This window comes from Talpa occidentalis, unplaced genomic scaffold (genome assembly GCF_014898055.3).
Source record: "Talpa occidentalis isolate TD23 unplaced genomic scaffold, MPIMG_talOcc4v2.1 talOcc4.12, whole genome shotgun sequence".
NCBI lineage: Eukaryota > Metazoa > Chordata > Mammalia > Eulipotyphla > Talpidae > Talpa > Talpa occidentalis.
Genome location: NW_023601212.1, coordinates 34,556,855 through 34,582,662, shown reverse-complemented (window position 1 = coordinate 34,582,662; position 25,808 = coordinate 34,556,855). Strand labels below are relative to the sequence as shown.

Sequence of the window (25,808 nt, the reverse complement as noted above, 5' to 3'; positions counted from 1 at the left end):
AGAATCTATAGGGATAACTCATCTTCCTTACGTGGTTTTGTGAAGGGGAAGAACGTGGAAAACTGTTCCACACACAGAAAGTTTCCCACGAGGCAACAGGCAGTTGACCCTCCTATCATTCCAGGATGAGAGCCAGGGAGGACACCTCCAGCCTTCTCTTCCCAGCAAAGCGTTAAACTTTGCCTGCACTGGGCCCTGGGCGAGTGTCTGGGGAAAAGAAGAATTACACCCGCAGTGCTTTCCCTCAAGGAGCTGGTGCTAACATAACTAGCAGCTTAGCTGTAGTCACTGTGGTTGTGTCCAGACACAGGCGACGGCTGCAAAACAATTGTGTCCCCACCCACCTGATAGCCATTCCCAACCAGGAAGCTCTGGTCAGAGCAGTCTCAGCCCAGAGACTTCACACTGACATGGAAAAATTTGATAAGCAGCAAGAGAAAAGGCCCTATATATTAATGAAGTAAAGTGCAAAGGCATGACTTTAGGGGTACAAATTCCTTTTCTTGAGAACTTACTCTTGCGATAACGATATTAATTGTGCTGTGGTCTTTTCTGTGGTCATAAGAGGGTCATACTCATTTTTGTGAACAAAATAACAGAAATTTACTGACACTGAACCAATTCAAAAATATCACTCTGCTGTCTAAAATTCATTACCCTCTTTAATCTGATATGATTTAGTCTGAGCACAAACCATATGCAAAATTTTATGTTAAGTTGTATGTGAGTTGTTTAATACAGGTCCCAGTTGAAAATTTTGGCAACACCCATAATCATCAGTGATCCACAGTGCTAATAAAATCTGATGTAGTAGTTTTTTGTGTGTGTGTTTATAGTTCTCCTATGCATAAAGAATATGCATAGGTATATATTTATATATTCAGGTATGTTTACATATGAAAATCATTTGGTAAATAATGTATTATTTAGGATTATATGAATGCTAATTCTTTAGGATTATATGAATGCCAAAATTTGCCATTTTGAATATCTATTCCTTACTTGTAAATATAGGATACTTACAAATTACCTATTGCCCTTAACCATAACCTTGGAAACTGAGGAAAGAATAAAGGGATATTCATAAGTAGGAAAAACGTGGAAAAGCTAGAATGAGGTGATAAACAACCTGCCAAGGGAAACTCAGCCCTGGAGAAAGAGTCTCCTTGTTCACTTCCTAACATTCCTCCAGTTGCCCATTAAATTTGGTTCATAATAAATATATCCAAAATGCTAATCTGTTCTTTCCCTCTAAAACCAGGCTAGTGGGGTGAATACATAGCAGAAGGGACAACGCATACAAGGCAGTAAGAAAAGTAGTACACTAAGGAGACTGAGAAACCAAAGGACACTCATCTAATAGATAATTCTGCTTTCAGTTGTTCCTTCTGGAAGAAACGTGAAGGAAACTTTGCTTTTATTTTCTTCCCTTACAACCCTGAGCCCTTCTCCTCCCAACACACACCATTCAAGAAGTGCAACATTAGCTAATAAAATGTATGTACACATGTGTTAAAAAGGCTTTGGCCAGCTAACCTTTGGACCTAAAATTTCTTACAAACAAAATAATCATTCAGGCTTCAAAATAATTTAAATGTAGCAGCTTTACTGAACACCTACCTGAATCAGATACTCTGGTAAATACTATTTTACAAAGATGATGAATGAGATGTTCCTTCTGTTCTTAAGAGCTCATAGTTCAGCAGCCAACTCACAAGTTTGGCTTTGTAAGTTGCTTCACAGATGGTCCTGGGGTTGCATATAAACAGTAAAACCTAGACTGGGGTTAAATTAACCAAGCACCTCAATTAACCCATAATTCTCATTCTACCCTAAAACTCAGATTTTAGAAGTGTTAAATCATGTTCCTGTTAGATTTTAATCCAAAAAATGGGTTTTTCTGCCTAACTGCTAATCAGAAAGTTGAATTGACTGGAAACCCACTTCTGGATTCTTCTTGAATATATTTAAATGCACAAGCTGGGAAGTCAGACTATTACAAATCCCAATTCAGTTACTTCCTAGTTATGTGAGTGTTAACCTCTCTGTGCCTTGATTTCCTCATTTGTAAAATGCGGGAGATAAGGACAATTAAATTTCGGGCCTCCCCGGTGGCGCAGCGATTGAGCGCTGGGCTGCAAAGCTGCCCACAGCCTCTGCAGCACCGGTTTGATCCCCGCCACTGCGAGGGTTCCACATGGCACGCAGACCTCTCCTGCTGTGCCCTGCTGCTCCCCTCAGCAGTGTACTTCATCAGTCTGCCTGTTCTGCTCCCCGCTCTGGCTCTGGTGAATTCTCTCACCCTCCCGCACTTCTGACTGTACCCAGTGCTTGTATAAATAAATAAATAAATCTTTGAAAAAAAGTTAAATTTGTAAAATGCTTTACCAGTGCCCTGTAAGTGCTCAGTAAGTGTTAGCTAGCATAATCACCATCATAATACACTACCTATTTATGTTAATAAATTTATGGACTTAATCCCCTGAAAATGAAATAAATGTGTGCTGTTGTTTCTCCAAATGCACTCAACATTTCCTAGAAGATGTGAGGCAGTGGGACATACTGCAAACAAATATAGGTTGAGCTTCAGAAATGTCTAGAAATGGCAACAAGTCTCTCTGAATGGTGGTAAAAGCAAACAAAAAAAATAATACTAAAACCAACCAACCACAAAAGCAGTGATGACTGACAATCCTAGGAGTTACTGGTCCTCCTAGCCTTCATTTTGTACATACAGAGATGAATGAGGAAATGTATCCAGAAGAATTCTTAGGTTCCTTGGGATGCTGATGCTGACATTTTCTTGAGAGACTCTTCATGGAATATGTACTGAAGAAACCAAAGGTAGAAAAGAAAGATGGGAGTCTGCAGTACTGGCAAAGTGTCCTTCATAAAAGTCTTTCTTACCCTTAATACATCAAGTAGCTACTGGAAAGAATTCATAGAGTATGTTACAGTCATTTCACTATGTACTTAGAGTATATTAAAATGGTAGATTGCTTCTGGTAATGTTACTTAGGTGAAATATTGTAATTTGCAATTCAGAAGGAAAACATCAGCTTACTTTAAAATAACGAGTTTTACAAGGACCTTCCTCTGCATGAGTTAGCCTTTTATCAACAACATTTGAGTCACCCTCCTTTTTTTTTTTTTTTTCACTTTAACTTTCTCATTAGGTGTTTTTATTACTTTTTTAAATGCAAACATGTACATCTCCTTGGACAAAATCAAGTCAACATGTGCATGTTGTTCTGTAACTGATTTTTTTTAACTTTATTAATGACAATATTTATTTGAGATTTTTTTAATGAATTTTAAATCAAAATCAACAAAAAACTATGAACCAGAGACACTCACCCTCTTCTTTTAATTATATCCTAGATGAGAGTGGTTAAGGATAAATCTGTCAATTTGCAACCACTACTTCTATTCATTTTGAAAGGGGGGCGGGGAATGGGAGCTTTTAGATTTTGAATGACTCCCACATTTTTGTTGGGAAAATTGTAAATGCTCAAGAAACCCATCCCAGGCCAATAGTTTTGGATTCACAGTAATTGCATACATTTTATTTAAAAATCCTCCCAAGCAGTATGTGCCTGTTACCTAAAGCGATGGAGCAGGCCCCAGTTTTATGTCTGATTCTAAACCTGGGCCTACAGTACAAGACATAGCACCTGCTGTGGCCTTTGCTCTGTCACTTTGCCATGCGATTCTAATGTAGTTTTACTTGAATAACATAAAATAACATATATAATGTTATTTATGTTATTTTCCACGTGAAGAACTCCTGTAAACCTTGCCGTTTTGAAACTCAGTGAGGCAGGCGTCTTAGACAAGCTGAAAAACAAATGGTGGTACGATAAAGGTGAATGTGGACCCAAGGACTCTGGAAGCAAGGTCAGTCGCTGCAGTTCGGGGCCTCCGCTCGTGTTCACAAAGCAGTAGATGGGAGCAATTGTCAGCAGTAGATGGAAACAATAAAAAGCCAGACACTTCTCTACACACTGCCCAAATTAGAGGCTAATGTCATAAATTTTAGCCACAGGTTATGTCTTTTCAAAGCAAGGCAGTCTGCTCCCCTAATATTAAATCTCTTAAATAAAGTTAAATTAACAGCTAAAAGTTATAGAAAATAATAACATTCCTTATATTATTCTCAAACTTACGTACCACTAATAAAAGTAGTGCCTTTTGGTTAGGTTTCTGTTTTAAAGGCAAAGACTGTGAAATCTATTATTTTAAGAACTGAGGTATTCTCCAACAGAAATGGAATATTGCTCAATAGTCATCTAGAAAAAGAAGATATTAATATTAACTAGTTATATGCATATCAGTTAAATATATGCTTATTCAGAAGTTGTCTACTGTCACCCTATTGCCAAGCATTCCACTTTAGTTTGAAGAGGCCCTATGATCTTTCTGTGCTAAAAGAGTATAACTTCCAATTCTAGCCTATCAACATTATTTTAATAAACCAAAGTTTGTGATTAATATCCTCAAACTCTAAGATGTCTTGTTCGTGAATGCCTCCCAGAACAAAATGGGAAACTATAGGCCTAATTCTACTCAACACAAGTAGTGTTATGAACAGGTATATTTTTACTCCTAGGGGGAAAAAAAAGTAATAATCTAAATATTTGTGCAGATGTATAGAATGTAGTAACAGTTGCTAAAATCCATATATGAGAATTCTTAGGATTTTTTATTTGCTCTTTTTCAGTATCTTTTCTTTTACACAAATTTTTGCAAACTATTGTTATTCTGTGATATTAAATGGACTGGTTTAAATAAGAGAAACTAAATTAATTGAAAGAGACAAAGTAATGTTTCAGTGCTTCTCCTTATATTTTAATCACCTTTGTCTGCCTTTGAACCAGAGTGGAATGAGAGAAGCTTGGCCAAATAATGAAATAGTAATACCAAATCCTTATGTGAAGTCAGAGAGATATAAATACTTAATGAATGATGATTTTAAAAATGAAGTTACTCTAAAAATTTGGCCCAGTCAGTTGATGCCATGGCTAAGTGAACAGTGTACATAATACTACATGTTGAATTGAACATTCTCCTAATAAAACTAAATGTCTTAATCACTTTTTGCACATAACAGACAGCTGAGAAGAACACAGGGCATCCTTCAGGTAGTCTACCCAAAATATCTCTTCACGTAATGTTATATAAGATATGTATTTATAATTGATTAAAAAAGTCTGAGTTCTTGTTACAATTATAGTATCTTGAATTTTATGCTCAACTGTTTAATTTATTATGAGATAATATGCATATTAGAACTCTGGAAAATGTTAATTAAGCATTTCAAGTGGGAATGAAATCATATTTTTAAATCAATAAAAATAGTTATAAATTTTTCCATACATAATTTTTCATTGACCATGTAATTTGTATATTTTTAAAAGTTACCTTTAAAGAAAGCTACCTAAAAGTGATCCAATATAACTATTCCTAAACGGTATATAATATGTAAAAGTGAAACTTTCCAGAATATTTCCCACACGGATGTGACCAAAAGGCCTAATAATGTATAACCTAGCACAGTATTTGCATATATTTGGTAAGGGAATAATGAAAAATGTGAAACTGCCAGTTTAATGACCCTTAGTTCTGTAAGTAGGAAATGTGAAGTTAGATTTATTTAAGAGAACCATCAAACATTTAAAATAAGTTTTAATGGAAAGAAAGCAATAAGATATCCCCTTCCCATGTAATTGGGTTTTATTCAATCTTAACAATAAGAAGCCCAGTTCTGCCACCCTATGTAAATATATAAATGCTTACATATCTCTAAGTATAATGGTTTTCATTGCATATTTAATAGTGATAAAATGTTACAGATTTTACTGAATGTAGTTATACACACTTTATCGGTAATCATCATACTTTTACTTCTCCCAAGAGCTAAAAGTCTTAAGGTTAAATCCATAAACCTACAGCAGTGATTTAAGGTTAAATTAAGTATGTACTTTAATGAACTGTTTGAATTTCATGTATTCTTTTATCTTGTGTCTTTGACATTCCCACAGTTAACTGAAGTGTCTTTATCCCCCCAGGACAAGACGAGTGCCTTGAGCCTGAGCAACGTAGCAGGAGTCTTCTACATTCTGGTTGGCGGCTTGGGCTTGGCAATGCTGGTGGCTTTGATAGAGTTCTGTTACAAGTCCAGGGCAGAAGCGAAGAGAATGAAGGTGGCAAAGAGTGCACAGACTTTTAACCCAACTTCCTCGCAGAATACCCAGAATTTAGCAACCTATAGAGAAGGTTACAACGTATATGGAACCGAAAGTATTAAAATTTAGGGGTAGGACTTAGGGCCTACAACAGTGAGTGGGTGATGCATCCTGTAACGCAGTGTCGTGACCTGTCTGTCCAGTGGTGGTATTGCTTGCTTCTAATTAGAGCTTGGTATTTTTGAAACCTTCAGTGCAAAGTGGTTCGGTTTTCTTTGGCTGCAGATGTACCGTTCGAAACTTTATGTTGCCAATAGATATCTGCATTGAAAGGGTCAGAAAAACAAAAACAAACCTCCAGACTTGCTCTGTGAAATGGTTTAAATAATATATTATCCTACCTAAAATTTGGAGGAAATTGCAAACTAGATCTGGGTTCCCTTATACACAGACCAGGTTAATCATCTCAGGAACAATCCAGGTTTATAATAAGTGCCAACGTAATACGTATAAAACCTGCTTCAAAAATTATCAGTGCCTAGACGGTTGCTGTTGTTTATAAGGTGATATTATTTTCTGAAAAACAAGTTATGTAAAAATTCCAAATCCTTGGAGTTTTCACTCCTGGACTAATTTGTTTCACACTATCCATCGTTTTCTATTTTGAACAGTGATCCCCTGCTATTTGTTTAAGTGACAGAAGTCCTTGAGCCAGACCTATAAGCAGGAGTGATTGTCAGAACATTGACTACAATTCATAGCTATTTAGATGAAATTATACTTTTATGCTCACAGAAGCACTAAGGTGAATAAACATTTGAGGCAAAATAGCAGTTTCTCCATCAAAGGTGTCAATTTTTGTGTCCCTTAGGAAGGATGCAATAAAAAATAAAAGATTACAATGAGTTATTACAATGTTTTTTATATTTCAACTGTTTCTAAGTTAGCCAAATCAGCCCCTCACTCATATCCTCTTAACATGACACATTAAAAAATTGTGAATGTTCAGTGAAATATAGGAGATGAAGGTCAGGTTTTAAGAATCTAAATATCTACTAAATTTTTTTCTTCTAATGATAGAAAGTGGTTTTAAAATGAGACAGAAAGCATCTGCTACTGCTCTTCCAAAAAATCAGGTCTCTAAAACTCATTTTCTAAAATTATATATAATAGCCAGCTGAACAGGCTGCTCATTCTCATTAGAATGATAAACGAGTCTTTGAACCCAAAAGAGACATTCAGTGCTTAATGTACCCTAGAATCAAAAATCCATTATAATTTTCATAAAAGATATTCATCTGAGGTTATGCCAGGTAAATATACATGATTTTGATCTTTATTTATTACATAAAAGCTACTGAAGTATTTATTAGTATCTTAAAACTAGGGGGAAAAGCCATCTTTTTACCAAGAAATAATTGCTTTTATCCATTATCTAATAATCAATGACTGAGTATGACTGCACTTAAGATAATCCCAAAGTGGTTCTTTCACAATACAGGGGAAAAGAATTAAGAACAAAACCTTCAACTCACAGATATCTGAATGTTTTAAGCATCTCTTCTAAACAATAAATTGGGGTGATGTCAAGATCTCTTGACCATTCACAGGAATGCTTTCATCTTAATACTTAGAGTTGAGAGCAGATTTTCCCAAACAGACAAAAATAATATCTGACAAGTTTTCAGAGCCAATTATTTGGATTTCATTGTAAGATTAATTTTATTAGATGTCTTTTAAAAAAATTATTTTGGGGACCTCCCTGGTGGCCTAGGGGTACAGTCTCAGCACTATCACCACTGTGGCATGAGTTCGATCCCCAGCCAGGGAGTTAACCCACATGGCACAACAGATCTCTCCTGTCTCACCCACTTAGTGTATTTCAGTAGGTCTGCCTTTTCTGCTCCCCACTTTGTCTCTGGTGAATCCCCTCATCCCCCCCTACCTCTGCACCTCGGGCCTACACTCCAGTTCTTTTTTAAATCTTTTAAGAAAAATTTATTTTTAACAGTTCATTAAAACTGATTTTCTTTGGATTAGCAAAGGCTTTTCAAACATCAGTAAGGTCCAAAGATAATGAAGCACAGAAAAGAAATGAATATTAGAAAATTCTAAAAAGATGTATATGACGGCTCATTACAAAGTTATGGGAAGTTACTATAAAGACTATTTCCCAAGTTATATACATTTAACTTACATATAATAATGTTTTGGGAGTCAAAGCCTGGCATTACAGTTCTTCACATGAATTGCCTTTGGAATTGGGGTTGAATTTTTAAGACAATAAATTTCAAATAAAAATAAAGCATTTATCTGCATAACTTTTTAAAAGACTAACTGGCATTCAAGGCAAATGCAGTGATCTATATCTGTAGAGATGGACTTGAGAGTGAGCTGTTTTTAATTCATTCCATTATTAATTTTTTTTTCCTTTCAAAAGATTTGTTGGCAATATAAGTATGATTGATAATTTAGATAACATGGATCCTGAATCTCAAAAAAAAAAAAAATACAAAAAATTAAAACCTTCAATGTATGGTAGAATATTAGTGACCACAGAGGTCATAGCCATTATCACAATTATCCAACTAGACACAGAGTATAAGGAAATTTTTAAAAATGTTTTCCAAGTTTGAGCAGGCTCAAGAGGTTCACGTCAAGATAACTATAAGTGACATTTTAAGGAAGAAGCAGGAAATACAAATATAAAAAATAAGAAAATCAATTGACAAATCTATGTTAATTATACTAAACTGTAGAGGAGAGATGACTTAATGGTACATGGTTCCTGCTTTGGATATTTTTCTTTTCTTGCAAAGAGAAGAAAGATAAGAAAGGAAACAGAAATAGATTTGAAGACAAGAGCTTTTCAAAAATTCCTTCAAGAAATCACAGTGATTTCATTGATAGTATTTTAGTATTTCCTTTTCAAAAAAATTAAACCTAGTAGATTTTTATATGATATTCCTTTTTTTAAAAAAAGATTTATTTTATTTATTTATGCATACAAGAGCTGGAGTGTAGGCCAGAGGTGGGGTTGGGGAGTGGCAGAGAGAGGATTCATCAGAGACAGAGTGGGGAACAGAGCAGGAAGATTGACTGAAATGAACTTCTGAGGGGAGCAGCAGACAAGACAGAAGAGGTCTGCTGAGCCATATGGGTTAGCTCCCTGGCTGGGGATCGAACTCATGCTACAGTGGCTGCTGCTAGCTTGATAGTGCTGAGACTTACACCTTGAGCCACCAGGGAGGCCCAAAACTAGTAGATTTTTAAAAATAATTATCTATTTTGTTTAACATTAAATGTTGAAATGGAATCTGAAGAAACAGAACAGGTCGAGACATTGTAATTTAATGATTGTAATTTAATGATGAGTAGAGTTTCTGTTGAGATTATAACTTGGCCTCCAATTATGAATTTAAGTGTTAATTTTTGAGTGTTCAATAAAGCAGAACTATAATAATGATCTTGGCTTTTTATCACAGATATGTCACTGACTAGAAATTTGACTTCAACTTTCTGCAGTTAACAGGTTACCTGGCCTCTAACTCCTTTTCATTATAACAGTTTTAATCTATTAACTTCATTCATTTTTCATATAATTGTTCTAATATTTAAATCCCAGAGCAGATTTAATGCAGGTCTAGAATTTCCTAAAGTATCAGGCAAACTTAAACCATAACAGAAAATTAAGCTACATTGTGAGTTACGAGAAACTTATGATCTGAATCATAACATCTCATTTACCTCATTTTCCTCTTGAGTTAACATTAAAATTCAGCTACTAGAAAGAATTTAATGGCAATGAGTGAACAGTAATTAAATTTCCATAATAACACTGCCTGTCTCTCCTCTGAAGTTATTATTATCAGCTCCTTAATAGGACAGAGAACAGGAATTTAATGAGGTTTTCAAAGACCTGACCCCATAACCTCAATCTAGGAAGTTCCCAAGTGTGATGGGGTGTCAGAACATGCATGCTTCCTTTTAGAATGCTCATTTTAAGCACTTAAAGCTTCTTAAAATATGAGCCTTCCCTTCCAGAGTAGCCACAGACAGAACTTCCTGTCACTCATTCGCTGCTCTGGATCATGTCTATATAACTGGTGTGAATGAATGAAGCGTCTGGATAGATCATGTTCTGAAAACAGGAAGATCTGTCATGAACAGTCTCCACAGTTTGTTTAGACAATTCCTAACAATTTTAAGAGTATAATCATGACACTGTAAAGATATTTTCTAAGGCAATAAGATTCCACTAATCATGCAAACCTAAAGGAAACTTTACACTGGCCTACAAGTGTGAGGAATAGAATGCAGCAAGTTGAAAGACTTGGCCAGGCCAGATTTCTTCAACAAAATCCAGTTTTATCACTTAGCATGAGTTCTTCAACAGGCAGAGCTATAAACTCTAGACTGATTCATAAGTGGTTAGTCCTATAAGCAGCTTTCCTCCTATAAGCAGCTTTCATATGACTGAAAGAATATGAAAAAATGCAGATGTCTAACTATTAATATTTTGGTGTTTGTTGTGTCATATTTTTTGAAGAAACAGGAACATCGTAACACTCCACATTCTTTCTGTTTCTTTTCCATGCAACCCAGCTGACCTTTTCTGAAGCCATAAGAAACAAAGCCAGATTATCCATCACTGGGAGTGTGGGTGAAAATGGCCGCGTCTTGACGCCCGACTGCCCAAAGGCTGTTCACACTGGAACTGCAATTAGACAAAGTTCAGGATTGGCTGTCATTGCATCGGACCTTCCATAAAAACCAAAAAAATAATTGAGTGCCTTAATTAAACTGTGTTGGTGACTGATGGACACGCAGCCCTGAGGGACACGCCCCGTGTGGGTCTTCGCTAAACCAATCCTTTGGCTGAGAGCGGGAGTCGTCCTAATGCGCCCCACATCAGCAGCAGCAACGTGCATGAGCTCAGCTCGGAAACCCAAACTCAGATTTTATATCAGGAAAACTCACCATTTAGGTTTTTTCGGGGCGTGGGTGGGGGGAGCTGGGATGGGTGTATTAACAGCAACAAATTTCACTCGAGTGGACTTAAAAACTAATCAGACTTGCGAGTTAGCGCATTAAACTGTGAAATTATTGCTCAGAAAAGCCTTTGTCTTCACCACAAGGGACAAAATAGTTATAGACATCAAAGAACATGCTAACCTGTGTCTCCAGAGCACCCATATATTTCATGGAAGACTATCCAGCTGAGAAAACAATCACTAAACTGTGATAAGAAAATAATAAACAAACATGTAAATCCTGTGAAAAACAAAATTTAAAGGAAGTATTTACACTTACTTTGGAGAAAAATACTGAAACATGCTTGCTTTTTAACTGACGTAAATTCAGTAGAGGACAACACAATTCTTTTTTCTAACCATCTTAGGGAACAATACATTGCAATAATTGATATAAATGCCATCACTGTAATAAACTTTAGAGACTTTTTTTAATAAAAGTTGTGGGTCATCTTCTTGTCTGCTGTAATCTTCACTCTGTCACAGAGTCGCTGTCCACAGATCGCATTTGTCTCACGACCAGGAACAAATACAAAACGAAGACAACGCTAACATATGATCATCAGTCTGCCATCTAGAATCAAGAGACTATGGGTCACTCCTGTTACCGATATTATTTATAATCCTGTTCTGTGTACAAAATTGCGGTTTTTGTACCCACCAAAAAGAATAAAATGACAGACATTCTTACAGTATCTACAGAGGTTAAGGTTTTTTTCTTACCAGAGAAAAGCTATTTGAGAAATTATAGGACTGTAGGAGAGATGGTAGAAGTCAACTGGTGGGCCACATTGGAAAATGTAGCTAGTCCTTGCTATTTTTGGAGACCAAGCTGCCCTCTTTTACAGGTCTTTTACTTGTTAAGTGGGTTAAACTGTCAAAAAAGAAGTGTTTGAATTGGGGGATCATTGTCGTAGTAGTAACATATCCTATTGTGTTGAAATTTTACTTGACTGTATTTGGCTGCATAAAATATTGTGTCTCTTGGGCTTCTCTCCCCCACTCCCATTATTCCAATTAAATCATTTGAAGGTACTAATAATAGTTCTGGGTAATGAGCAAATGAAGAATTAGTCCATGTTTTCAAATAGAAATTTTGAAGAAAATTGTATATTCATTTATAAAAATTATTATATGTGATGTATGGATTAAATTAGCATGATTCAAAAAAAAAAACAGATTTGGATCATCCAAAAAAATAAGTACTATCATAAGATAAACCTCACAGTACTTAGAGATCTTGGCAGGAAGCACAAGTTAGGATGATTCTGAGTCTGATCTTGTAGTATGAGTTGCATTTTCGCAGGTGAAGGTGTTAAGAGCATTAAAGATGAGCTATGGCCCAAAGCCATGCATGCCAATGGCTTATTTAAGGAATGTGTGCAACTCTAGGGGCTGGAGAGAGTAGAGGGTATGAAACCATGGAAGATAAAGTTGGAAAAGGAAAAAGGATGATCACGTTGTTTCAACTCTCAAAATTACCATCTTCCATTCAATCTCTGTGCTGCGTGAAATCTTTAAATGTACAAATCTGAAAACACACATGCACACACACACACGCACACACACAATTCCCTCAGGAAAACTTCCAAGCTCTTGAGTAGAGCAAATGAATCCCTGTATGAACTGACTCCTCTCTCCACTACTTCTCTCAACACTACCCAACCTCTCCCACAAAGTGAACTTCAAAAGCAGCACATGGGACACAACATGTACTACTTCCTCCATCTATAACTCTTTCCTGTCTCCTTTTTACCTGGCTAACTCATACCTATCATTCAGTACTCAAATCTAAGTGTACCTGCCCTGGAAAGATTTCCATGACTATCCACCAACTCCTGCCTCTGAGACTGAGTTAGGTATCCTTCTAATGTTTTCTCCCATCATAGCACTTACCATACTGCATTGTAATTGCCTGTGTACCTGTCTGTATAACTACTAGACTGTAAGCTCCTTGAGGGCAGGGACTGTGTCTATCTTGTTCAGTTGTATCCCCAGCACCCAGCACAGTGCCTGGCATATTGTAGGTGCTTAATAAATATTTGTTGAATGAATGAGTTGAGTGGTTCTTCAACAACAACAACAAAAAGAGTGAGTGACTATGAACAATGACATTGAAAAATCTTGGCTTGAAAGGGGTGTGCTGTACCATGCCAGCCACAGGGGGAGCACCGGGTTCTGGTCAGGAGGCAAAGCAAGAGTGAGTGAAAAGCTTAAGCTTTCATTGGAGCTTTCCTGGGGAAAGACAAGGCAGGGAAGGGTAAACATCTAAGGGTTTGCCAGTTTAAGGTCAGTGAATTCTCATCTGGTACCTGGCCATAGGTTGATTTAAGTTAGGGCAAGTAGTGGTTTGGTGAGTTTTAAAAAAGTGGTCTTGTGAGGGGGCGGATATACTCATGATTGATTTGTTTGAATATGAAAGGCAAGCTCCTGAGCAAGCCTTCCCTATGTCTAAAAATTGGCTAAACTTGAGAGGTGCAATCTCTTCCGAGTCAGAAAGGCCACAAATGCTACAGCATTAAGAATTGATAAAATAAGGAAACAGAGCTAATATAATTGATTCCGTGGTAAATGGATGCCAGAAAGACATAAAACCTAACAAAACAGGAGAAATTCAGTTCATAAATCTGAAAATTTAGAGTTAGTACTAGGTGAGGTTTGATCCAGCAGTTCAAATGATGTCATCAAGGACTCAGCTTCCCCTCAGTATTCTACCTTTGCTGACAGGCTCCATATGAAGGTTTCCCAACTGCACCACTCAAGACAGCAATGTTTTCTACTGCAGTGAACCAACCCGATCCATCCACACCTGGGGCAGGGCTAAGAAACTCAAGTCTCTTCAAAGACCTGGAAGGTATTAATCTTTTTAAGTCTCTTACTTCCATAAACTTAAGATTGCTCCACTCAAAAATAATCTTAACTATATTCATGGCTCACTTTTAGAAAATCTAAAATCTACTCATTGCAAATCCAACACATATCACATTGTACTTACGTAGCATTTTATAATTTTATATATTTATGTAGATCTTTATTAAAAATAAACTGCATTTTAAAAAAGCAACTATGAAGCCTAGGCATTATGCCCATTGTGCAAAAAAGGAAATCAAGTCACAGGGCAAGTTAAATGACTCAGCATAGTAAGTGGCAAAGCCACAATGCTTTTAACTAGAAACTTTCACTATTCCTCTTCAGAGCTCTTATGCCAAAATCTTGGGTTAGTATTAGTATGTTTTATGCAGGCCTTTAGAGCAATCAGAGGGGCACTATATTCTTTTTATAAAATTATGCATAGCATGACTGGTTTCACGGTAATTTTGAGGAACAAATAAAGTAATGTATGTAAAGCACATAGCATAGTGTACAATACAAAACTCAGGCCCCCTGCCTCAACTCACCAAGGGCAGGGATCTCTTGCACACTTGACAACTCAACCCTCACAGCCTTGAAATGGTTTAAATGCAAATCACTTGAAATGATAGAGTTTCAGTTAGTATAGGCCAATTTTATTTCTACAGTAGAAGCATTTATTTCAGTTATAGAAAAATAACACTTTTTGAAGTCAAGGTAACTAAACAGAAGTCTATTTTTCCTTGTATATTCATACTCAAGTATCACATATGGATTTAAGACATTCTTAAATTAAAAGGGAACAAATGCAGAATCAAGGTAGCATCGGTCAGTAGAAGAGATGTATTAAAGCTACATATCAGCCCTGAAAACCAGAAAATACAAAGTGATCTTTGTGCACAACTCTCAATCTTAGGATGCATTCGAATCACCTGGATGGTGGAAAAAGCACCTTTAGGGGACTGAAGGCAAATCACCAAGTTAAGAAAGTCCTTGGTTTCAGAGCAAATACCAAAGGGACTAAAGACACACACTTTGTTCCTCAGGAGGGGCAAAGAAAAAATACACCAAGATGTATATGAGACCAGCCATTTACTAACTGTGTGACTTCTCTAAGCCCCGGGGTTCAGGAACAATAGATACGACTTTCAAAGACTGTTCTACAGATTAGGTCAGATAATATGTGATAAGTGCTTCCTAACTCCTAACACACAGTTCCTATCATTATTGCATCATCATCATCATCTGACACAGAGGACATTCACCCCCACCCCCACCCCCTACATAGCTATTATTTATTTAAAAAAATCAAATAATCACTCACTGTGTTCATGTTCATAGACTACTGGTAACATTTTTATACTGGTATCATTTTCGCTAGCTTCAACCACTCACATAAGATTCAGTAAATGGTTGAAATGACAATTTTTGTATCTAATCTAAGACAATGTATTCAAAGAAAGAATTAAAGCTCAAAAATTTTAGGTTGCTTCTGAAGCCATCAATAGCTAGATGAATGAACTGCTTTCTGAGTGACCCATTTTAGACAATCTGAGCTACTTCTGTAGTTTTCTGAATCTGTTTACTTATAGATGGAAAATGTGAGAATAGAATAGCTATAATTCACCATTCCCTATATTGAATACGCTGCACAGTAATATTTCAGAGGTAAAGTTTTTGGCCACTTAGGTAACTACCCATATAAACATCTGGGTTTTTAGTATTTGGACACTATAAAGCAAAGCTACAGAGGTGCAGAGTCAGGTCAGGATGGGGTTTCTCAACCTCAGCAATATTGACATTTGGAGTTGGGTAAATCTTTATTGTGCGTCGCTCTTCTGTGCATTGCTGGTGTGACCATCCTTGGCCTCTACCCACTACATGCTAGTAGCAACTCCCCCACTTCCCAGTTTTGACAACTAAAAATGTCTCCAGACATTGCCCAATTTCTTCTGGGTGCCAAAATCACCCCCAAAACACTGAACTGACTTTACAAAGACATAGTTGTAAAGCCTGGGTGCACAGATTATACGACACTCTATGTAACATTACTAGTTTAAAGAGTACAGCACAACAGTTTCGGCTATACTGTTTATGCTAGGGGACATGTTTTTATATACTATTTAAGCATACAGTTATCCACATAGAACTACCTTTTTCCTACTGAAAACACTGACATTAGACAGGAAAAAACTGCTAATCCTGAAAACATTTTTACTATTACCTGATATAGAGAAAGCCTATGGTTTACATTTACTACATGGAGGCCTAGCTAAGTCACTGCAGGTGTCCTTCCTTCTGAATTCGAAGTCTCTCTTTCTCTACTTGCAACCGTTCCTTTTCGATCTGTAGCTTCTCCGACTCAAATTTCAAGAACTGCAGCCTATCTTTTTCCAGCTGCAATCGTTCTCGTTCAAGTTTTAACTTCTCTGTTTCTACGTCCTGCGGCTGAAGTATGGACTTCTCTCCTGGACCGAGTTCGCTTTCCAAAGACGGTTTCTCTGAGCTGACTATCTGCAGGCGCAGCTTCTCTCTCTCGATCTGCAGCCGCTCCTTCTCCAGCTGCAGCCGCTCATGCTCCAGGTCGAGGTGCCGCAGCCTCTCCTTCTCGATCTGGAGGCGCTCCTTTTCTACTTGCAGTCTCTCGGCCTCTATATCCAGGCGTCGCTTCTCCAACTCTAGTTTCTGTTTCTCTATGTTTACAAGCAAATGGGGCTCATCATACGCAGACCTCGACGGCGTTGAGTTAAGAGTGAAAAACTCATCAATGTGAGGGAAATCTGGAAGTTCATTTTCCCTTCTGGAATCGGGTATGACCGACGACAGCATTTCTTCTTCCTCTTCAATCTCAAACTAAGAGACAAAGGCAATTTTTCAGTATTTATTTCTACTTCACAGCTGGCAATTTGACTAAACATTTCTGAAAAGTTTCCTGTATCATTTGAGCACACAATAACATTTAGTTTGAATTCTGAATAATATTTATATTGAATTACCTAATGTAACTGATGCATATAATTAGGATCAGTATATTTGGAAGAGAAGAAAGAGATCAAAGATAGAAGGAAGGGAAAACCAGAAGGACTTTGGTATGTACCTCAGTTAAGTTAGCTTGACTACTCAATTATTCCTGAACTATAATAAACTCTTCCATCAGAAATGAAGACACAGAAAAGAAAAGGTGCTCAGAGGCTAATATTTACCTCAGGACTCTGGGGGTCTCTTTCTTCTTCTTCCACTTTGACTTCAGTTAAGGATCCACCTGCATCTCTGAAATCTGCCACATTTTGCCAGTCAAAATTTGTATCATTTCGGAATCCAATCTTTTCATCTATCTCCTCAGTGAGAGAGTCATCTAAATCGGATGTGGGAAGGGGAAATCCCGAACCAACCAGCTTAATGTTTGCCTTCATCCTCTTCCTCTTCATAAGTGCTCGCCAGTCGAGATATCTTCTCTTCACCTCCGTCCCTGTCCTCTGTTCTCCCTCCCCAACAGCATTCACACACTGTGCAATCTCCTCCCAGGCCATTCGTTTCATCACATTAATTGTCGTATTAAGCTGCTTGGAAAAAATAACTTCTTTCCTTTTTGTAATTTCTTTCAAAAGGGTCTGAGTTTCTTGAACACTGAAATTGCTTTTCCTTTTTCTTTTCAACTGCTTCATTTTTTTAAATTCAAATGCAGTTTTTACAGTAAGAGGAGATATGAGAGGAAATTGAGGGACGCTATGAAGTACACAAACCAAAGACAATCCCTTGTTGGCAATTCGTTTAAATCAGTTTTCCATTCATCTAGTAGCACAGGCAGCCTGGATAATTCCTAAAGAGAAAAAAGTAAAATATTAATCAACCTGCTACTTCTGCAATGTACTTCAACTCAATAAGCAACATATACACAACTTCCAAAAAGACATTTCTAGCCTACACTTCTCTTGTCTCTGCCAGCACCACCACAGTCCAAGCTACCATTTCTGCTCACCGGGACTGCTGGAACAAGTCCTAACTAGCAGACTGTCACTATTCACTCTTCACCCACTCTGCTTCTCCAGCTCCTTCTCCTACTACTCTCCCCAGCTCAGCCTCTCTATTCTGACTACACAGGTCTTCTTTCAATCATCCATTCTTATCCAGCTCTTTCCTTGTTCAGGTTTTGAAACACAGTTCCCACTGCATAGGCAATGGATTGCTCCCTTCTTGGCCTTTTGAATTCCATTCTCACTGAATGCAAAATACCAACATATAAATAATTTGCAAACTACAGTTAATTGGCAAGAGTTACAAATAGATCCTCTTATGTCACATCTCTTTCCCCTTTTATTAGCAGTTGTGATAGCTAAGTCTTATAAATGTGTTGCTAAGGTAAGTTTTGAAATATTAGACTTTCAAATGAAGCAGATTCTTAAATTATAGGTAAGGTTTAGATAAGTTCTGTATATAGGCAGAAAACATCATTATCGAAGTTTCAACCAGGTTAAGTTTTACTAACATTTCTTCTCTAAATAACTTAGTATTTGCCAATTTCAAAATTTTATTAGCAGGAAAATATTTCTCTCATAGCTGATAATACAAACATTACTAAAGATACAACAATTATTGGATACATTTAATTAGAAAATGCCAAAATCTCTTTGCTTTATGACTTAAGTCAGTACAAATTTCCAGTTTCTAAACTTCAGTAAAAATGTCTTTTATTACCCAATTCACTAAATTCTTATGTAGTTTATCCTTTTCAAATCCCCAATAATCCTGGTTCAACCACCTCGGTGTGTACCTAATAATAACACCACCCAAAATATACCCATCTAACTATATATTTTTTTGTTTCTAATCACTCATGTGGAATAACCATCTCCTGAATGGCCACTTGCTGGGACATGGAATCTGAAGGAACTAAAAAATACAAAGAGAAAAACATGAACACTCAAGAAATCATCATCAATTTGATGGCACCCACAGGGCAAATATGCAAAAACAAAAACAGCATATTTACATAAACAAAATAAACAAATATGCAAAAACAAAAACAGTATATTTACAAAAATAAGTTTATTTACATAAACTATTCCTAAAACTGAATTCCAAGATTTCTCAAGATAGCTAATAAATCAAAAGTACTAATTAAAATAATCACTACTTTTTATCTTGTCCTAGGCAGATACTGCCTGATTAGCCAAACATATAAGTCTCTCACCATAGAAGACAAGGAATTCATAAATAAAAAAATTAAAATACAGATTCTGATTCAGTAAGTCTGGGTGGGGTTGGCGGTTTTACATTCCTAACCAACTCCCAAATGATGCTGATGCTGCTGGTCCTTGGATTACACCTTGACAGCAAAGGTCTATCCTGGGCAGCACTGTCCAACAGAAACATGATCCACATATAATTAAAAAATTTCTAGGAGGAGGGCTTCCCTGGTGACATAGGGGTTAAGTCTCAGAACTATCACCCCTATGGCTTGAGTTCCATCCCTAACCAGGGAGCTAACCCACATATGGACAGCAGACCTCTCCTGTCTTACCTGCTGCTCCCCTTGCAGTGTATTTCAGTAAACCCACCTATTCTGCTCCCTACTCTGTCTCTGGTGAACTCTCTTACCCCTTGCACTGCTGGCCTAAACCCAGTTGTTCTATGCAAAAACAAACAAACAAAAAAAAAAACAAACTCTAGTAGTCATGGTAAAGCAAAATGAAGCAAAACAAAGGTGAAATTAATTTTAACATTTTAATGAATCCATATATTCAATAAATTATCATTCCAATATGTAATCAATATATAAAAATTATTAATGATCAAGTTTCCATTCTTGCTTTTTCCAAAAAGTCTTTGAATGCAGCATTTATTTTATAGTTAGAACACACCTCATTTTGCATTAGAACAATTCAAAAACTCAACAGCACACATTTGTGCAGGTCCACAGCACATTAAATGACCTCATAGGTTTTTAAAAGTACCTCACCCATTAAAATAATCTTTGGAACAGGGTTATACATTCAGAGTTTATAAAGAGTGCTCCAGCAGAACTCAAGCTGCACACACACACAAAGTTAACTATGTGAGGTGATGGATGTGTCAATTATCTGGACAATTATGTGGTAATCATTCCACAAATATCATGTTGTACACATTTTGGTTGTAATGACCCCTGCCTTAGGAATATCATACAAGTAATCCTTCAGCCCAGCCTCCCATGATCTCTGGCCTTTTGCCTAAGCAATAAGTATTCAACCTGAAGAATTGGCTGAGATGTCTAATGTTTCAACCCCTCCAACTCTGATGTTCCTGCCACATGCTTTCACTATCAGAAATATTATTATAATCATTTATTTTACAATAGAATCAATAAGGGATCAAAGATCAACTACTACTCATACTAGCAAATAAGTCATAATCTACTTAAAACGTGTAAAACATATATGCATACAAATTCACATGAAAAAAGTATAAGGGATATCACAGACTGAGGATTTGTGAATATAGACTACCTAGACTTGTATGTCAATTCCATTTGATCTGAAGCAAATTAACCTTTAAAACATCTCATTTAAAAATGGGAATAAAACAGAACACTACTCATGATATATTGAAGTTGAAATTAGATAATCCACTCAAGATACTTAAATACCTGGCATTTAGCAAACTTCAACAAACATCAGTTATTATCTATTTCCCAATACTGTCTGGATCTAGTAAGTGACTATTTACTGGATGATAATGTAAATACATGAGAAGTACATTAAGTACTAATAAAACATCACACAAGTTCAGAAGGAGGAAAATTATTTGGAGGGATCATGGAAGGTTGGGAATAGGAATAAGCATTTGATTGGGGCCTTATAAAACAAACAGACTGATGAGGTCAAAAATGAAGGAAATAAGAGGAATAAAAGATGGAAAACTAAGCTGAGATCAAATGTCAGTGAATCTTAGTGGGGCTTACTGATATGTTAAATACTTTGCTATAAGACTTATTTCAAGAGACTGAAGTTCACATATTGTTGAAATTCAAGCATGTTAATTTTTATATGAAGGCAATTTTACGGAAATATACAACAAAGTATATGATAAAATAGTAAAACTATGACTGTAATAGTCAGGAGAATCCTAATTTATGCAAATATCCATCAGCAGATTTTGCAGCTCTTAGAATCTGAGGTCATTTTAGCAACTGAATTAAATTTATTTATATGGCAGAAATAACAGTCCTTTTGAAACTTTCCCTGAGTATGTCTTTAAAATTTTGGCAGCAGTCATTCTTTGCATGGCATGTTTTTCCCCAACCATCTATAACTCCAAATCTCTATCTTACAAAACTGGTAACCCTTTGGCCCTGACCTAAACAGATGAACTGACAAAATGCATATTAACGCACCTTTACCCACACTAAGATTGCTGTTGGGATGTAGCTTACATTTCCGTCAATCATGACTTAATTATGTGAAAACTTTGATATCTTGTAATTAATTTCAGAAAGCACCAATATCAATGTATCTTGAGTTGAAGTTTGGGAGCTGCCCTTGCCTGAATAGAAGCTAAGCTTCACTTCCAGGATTATTTTTCTTTCTGTTGTCTGATTTACATTTTGGTATCATAACAGGGTTTTCTATTATCTATTAATCCATAATTTAGTCAAATATTTACTGATCTCTTACTATGTAACAAGAACATATTCTTATTGCTGGGGATATGTCACAAAATGTGAAAAGATGCCATTTTAGATGTCAAATACTATCCCTTTTAGATTGGTTGTCCTCCTGTCTTTACAGAAATTCAGTAGTTGCAACCTCTAAAACTTCATAGACCTTTCTTTTTTTTTTTTTTTAAAGATTTATTTATTCATTTATACAAGCACTGGGTACAGTCAGAAGCGCAGGAGGGTGAGAGAATTCACCAGAGGCAGAGTGGGGAAGAGAAACAGGCAGACTGACGAAATACACAGCTGAGGGGAGCAGCGGGCAACAGGAGAGGTCTGCGCACCATGTGGGACCCTCGCTGGTGGCCGGGGATCGAACCGGCGCTGCAGAGACTACAGGCAGCTTCGCAGACCAGCAGTTAACCACTGCGCCACCAGGGGAGGCCTGACCTTTCATTTTTTTTTTTTAACCTGGTAAATTTTTATTTATTTATTATTTAAATTTTATTTTTATATTCCCCTTACAATTACAACCCCCTTATTTTGACCCTAAGCCCTCCTTTCCCCGCCCCCTACCCCCCATAGAGTGTCTATGGTTCATAGTTGTTTGTTGATTTTGATATTTTCTTTCTTATATTCTTTTTCCTGGTCCCTTATTTAAGTTTTCTAGATTCTTTGCAGCTGACCACTAGCTGGAAACAGATGTGAGTGTAGTTCACTTTTGCAAATCTACCTTAAGATGAAGTCCCACCACTAGTATATTGTAACTGGGTAATTTTTTTTTCAGGGACTAACACTTGAGAATGATGCTCCTAGACACTGAGTGATACGACAGAATCAGGAGATCTAAGAAAAATCAAGCAGTAAATTCTGCTCCATATTTATTATAGACATAATTTATTATATAATTGTAATTTATAACATACATTGATACATGTAAATTCATTAGGCTGTTCAAGAAAAGCATCTGAAATCTACAAACTTCTCATGCCCACTCCAATTCTCTTTAAAGTGTAACTGCCCCGGGGACTTCCTGGGCCTTCCAGGTGGCTCAAGAGGTTAAGCACCGCACTGTGAAGCAATCCCCAGCCTCTGCAGCACGAGTTCGAGCCCCGGCTGGCCAGAGAGCAACCCAAATGGCGAAGCAGACCTCTCCTGTCTCGCCTGCTGCTCCCCTCAGCAGTGTGCTTCAGTCAGTCTGCCTGTTCTGTTCCCCACTCCGGTCTCTGGTGAATCCTCTTATCCCCATCTCTGGCCTGTACCCCAGCTCTTGTATGCATAAATAAATCTTTAAAAGAAAAAGAAAGTGTAAAGAAAAAGAAAGTGTAACTGCCCCGCCACCATATTCCCATAGAAAATCCACTTCTCTGCCAAAGAGGATGCTATTCCCTAAAACTCGTAGGTAAGTAACAGAAGTTTACCAAAGTACCTCTAGCGCCCTCGCTCCCTACCGCCTCCTTTGGGACGATGGAGCAACAGACCCTCCCCGGGAGGATCAGGGGTTCCCGGAATCCTGGGGGTATGGGGCGTGCACCTGACGCGGCCAGATCGCTGTGGCTGCACCAGCTAGGACTTGGGCAACCTGGAAGGACAGTCCTCATGCAGGGTGGATATCAAAGTCCCGAACTGCTGCCCGGAAACTCCCCCAGCCCGGTTAGGGCGGCATGGCCCTGCCCCTCCTCCCCGGAGGCAGCCGCCAAGGGTACCTCTGCCCAACGTCCCGGTCCGGCTACGCGGCGAAGCCAGGGCCAAAGCCAGCAGTGGAGTGCCGCCACCTGCCGCTGACCCCCCCGGGACCCTCCCCGCTGCGGGATCACCCGCCGTCCGCCAGGCAGCCGCCTCCCTATTGGCCTGGATCGGAACAGACCGGCTCACCTGCGACCCCGGTGGCACCTCTGCACCGTCGCCTCGCAGGGGGTTAGGAAAAATGATGCTTCACTGGTTCCCCGCCCACCAACTTGGCCCGCCCTCTCCCGACGCCCATTGGCTAATGAGGCTGCCGCTCATCGAGTAAGGCTCTCCCATTGGCCTGGGGGGTATTGCCATTCTGGCTGAGGGCACGCCCCAGGTCTGGCCTCACAATGGGAATCAAATCCCAAACCGGTTCCGGGTTAGTGCCCTGGAATCCCGCCCCCATGTGATTCGTGGCCTCCAAGCAGGACGCTCTGTCTTTGGAGTGCGCCTCTGTCAATCATAGAAGTCCAAGGAAAGGATTGGCCCCTGGCGATCAGCCTGCTGCGCTGCTCCGCCTGATTGGGACGCTGGCCGCGCCATCTCCAAACTCTATTCCTGTCCTTGACCCTCACCTGTTCAAAAGGCTGGGAGGAAGTTGGGGCTGGTGGGTGCCCCGGCGGGTTGCTGACCAACTAGTCGCTTCCCTCCACCAGCATCTACATAGTTTGATCGCAACCATTCCTCTGAGACTGCCTGGGCTAAAAGTCTCCGGTGACTTTCTTATGGTTAAATCTACGTGTCTCAGTCAATCCTTGTCTGCTCAGAAAACATTCGACTTGTTGACCATTTCTTCAGGGTTTTCCGTAAGATGTGCTTCTCCTGGTCTTCCACTTTCTCTGCCACTTCAAGTTCACGGTTTAATCCATCTGTCTTCCCATTGCCTCTGTTCAGCCTTTTAATGATTCCCCTGAATTATTTGGGTAGCCTCCTAAGTGACTCCCAGGAGTCTGCTTTCTCCACTTTAGTCCATTCTTCACACTGTAACCAAAGTGGAGAGCTTAAAGTTCTTTACCGGAATCATATCCTATAAAGTACAAACTCCTTACAGGCTTCTACTCTTCCTTGAGGCTTCATGTCATCAGCCTTTCCCCCCTCTTCTTCCTTACCCCAATTCTTTTTTTTTATGAATTATATAATTCTTACATCATTTTTCATTTTTGCATGCAACAACAAGCAACTATAGACCAGAGACACACTACAGTGGAGGGGGCAGGGGGGCAGGAGAAGAGGGATTAGGGTCAGAATAAGGGGGTGTGAATTGTATGGGGAATATAACCAAAATGAAAATGCATACATTATGCAATATGGAATCATATCTTATAAAGTACAAACTCCTTATAGGCGTCTACTCTTCCTTGAGGCTTCATGTCATCAGCCTTCCCCCCTCTTCCTTCCTCCTTGCCCCAATTCTTTTTTTTTTATATTTTTAATATAAATTGTTTTATATAATTCTTACATCATTTTTCATTTTTGCATAATGTATGCATTTTCATTTTGGTTATTTTCCCCATACAATTCACACCCCCTTATTCTGACCCTAATCCCTCTTCTCCTGCCCCCTGTCCCCCTCCATTGTAGTGTGTCTCTGGTCTATAGTTGCTTGTTGATTTTGATTTCTACTTTATTGCAATTAGTCTTTTTCCTGGTCTCTTACTCTTTTGCGTATGTCATTTCTTAGATTTCAGGAGTGGCCTTCGCAACTTAGTTTACATTGCATTGTTTCCACCTGGAAAGCTTTCTCCCTGCCTCTTTCTCTTGGGTTCATTTGAAGGGAAATTTTTTGAAGGAAACCTTCCTTTCCATTGACCTCGATGTCCAAGTTGTCCCTCTAATGTAGATTTAAATAAAAGACATGCTTTACTAAATTTGAAGTTTAGATATGTAGCAATTTCTAGTATAAGTATATCCCATGCGTTGTTGGCTTCCTGTATTTTCATTTGCTGAATCAGCCACCCCTACTCCTGCGTGCTTTAATTGCATACTCTCCTCTGACAGTTCTCATCATGTGTCGCATGCATGCAGGTGATTCTTGTTCACAATTGTAATTTCATTACCTACCACAGTGCAGAATACTCAGCCAAAAAAGTTTTAGTAAATAAATCATGGAATATTTTGGACGAATGGTAACTCCTTGCTGGCTATTTCTATAGGAACTCCAATCCATAAAATAAGAAGTACCTATGTCATGTTCTTTGGCCATAATAGTCAGTTTAATCTTATGCATTTGTACTTAGGTCTTTGTTGAAGAAGTATGTCTATACATGTTTGCCTAAATAGAGCCAAAAAAAAAAAACCAAAACCACAAAACCTTGTTATTTTGCAAACAAAATTGAAAACATTTTATCATCTTGGATTTTGTTTGTGATGGGTATT

The 25,808-nt window shown here is 38.0% G+C and overlaps 2 protein-coding genes and 1 long non-coding RNA gene across 5 annotated transcripts in view; 2 read left to right on the top strand and 1 right to left on the bottom strand.

Moving 5' to 3' along the window:
- Nucleotides 1-13,300, top strand: part of GRIA4 (glutamate ionotropic receptor AMPA type subunit 4) — a 349,019-nt gene extending 335,719 nt beyond the window's left edge. The window contains exons 15-17 of the mRNA XM_037505703.2: nt 3,783-3,897; nt 6,069-6,203; nt 10,791-13,300. Coding sequence (XP_037361600.2) covers nt 3,783-3,897; nt 6,069-6,203; nt 10,791-10,955 — 415 coding nt within the window. The 3' untranslated portion in view covers nt 10,956-13,300. The remainder of the gene's footprint in view (nt 1-3,782; nt 3,898-6,068; nt 6,204-10,790) is intronic.
- A 1,056-nt stretch (nt 13,301-14,356) lies between these two features.
- MSANTD4 (Myb/SANT DNA binding domain containing 4 with coiled-coils) lies at nt 14,357-23,644 on the bottom strand. The gene is made up of 3 exons (XM_037505701.2): nt 23,577-23,644; nt 17,272-17,888; nt 14,357-16,921 (listed from the first exon to the last, which is right to left on the bottom strand). Exons 2-3 carry the CDS (start codon nt 17,731-17,733, stop codon nt 16,346-16,348), a joined length of 1,038 nt encoding a protein of 345 aa, XP_037361598.1. The 5' UTR covers nt 17,734-17,888; nt 23,577-23,644; the 3' UTR covers nt 14,357-16,345.
- A 225-nt stretch (nt 23,645-23,869) lies between these two features.
- The window catches only part of LOC129145478 (uncharacterized), a 39,703-nt gene continuing 37,764 nt past the window's right edge, over nt 23,870-25,808 (top strand). For all 3 annotated transcript variants that reach the window (XR_008551085.1, XR_008551084.1, XR_008551083.1), the window contains exon 1: nt 23,870-24,238. This is a non-coding gene — a long non-coding RNA (uncharacterized LOC129145478). The remainder of the gene's footprint in view (nt 24,239-25,808) is intronic.

What these genes read in the sequence shown, in the direction of transcription:
- MSANTD4 (XM_037505701.2), bottom strand. Translation starts at nt 17,733, where the DNA reads ATGAAGCAGTTGAAAAGAAAAAGGAAAAGCAATTTCAGTGTTCAAGAA. An exon ending in GAGACCCCCAGAGTCCTGAG is followed by an intron (nt 16,922 to 17,271) that starts GTAAATATTAGC and finishes TTTGTCTCTTAG; the next exon opens with TTTGAGATTGAAGAGGAAGA.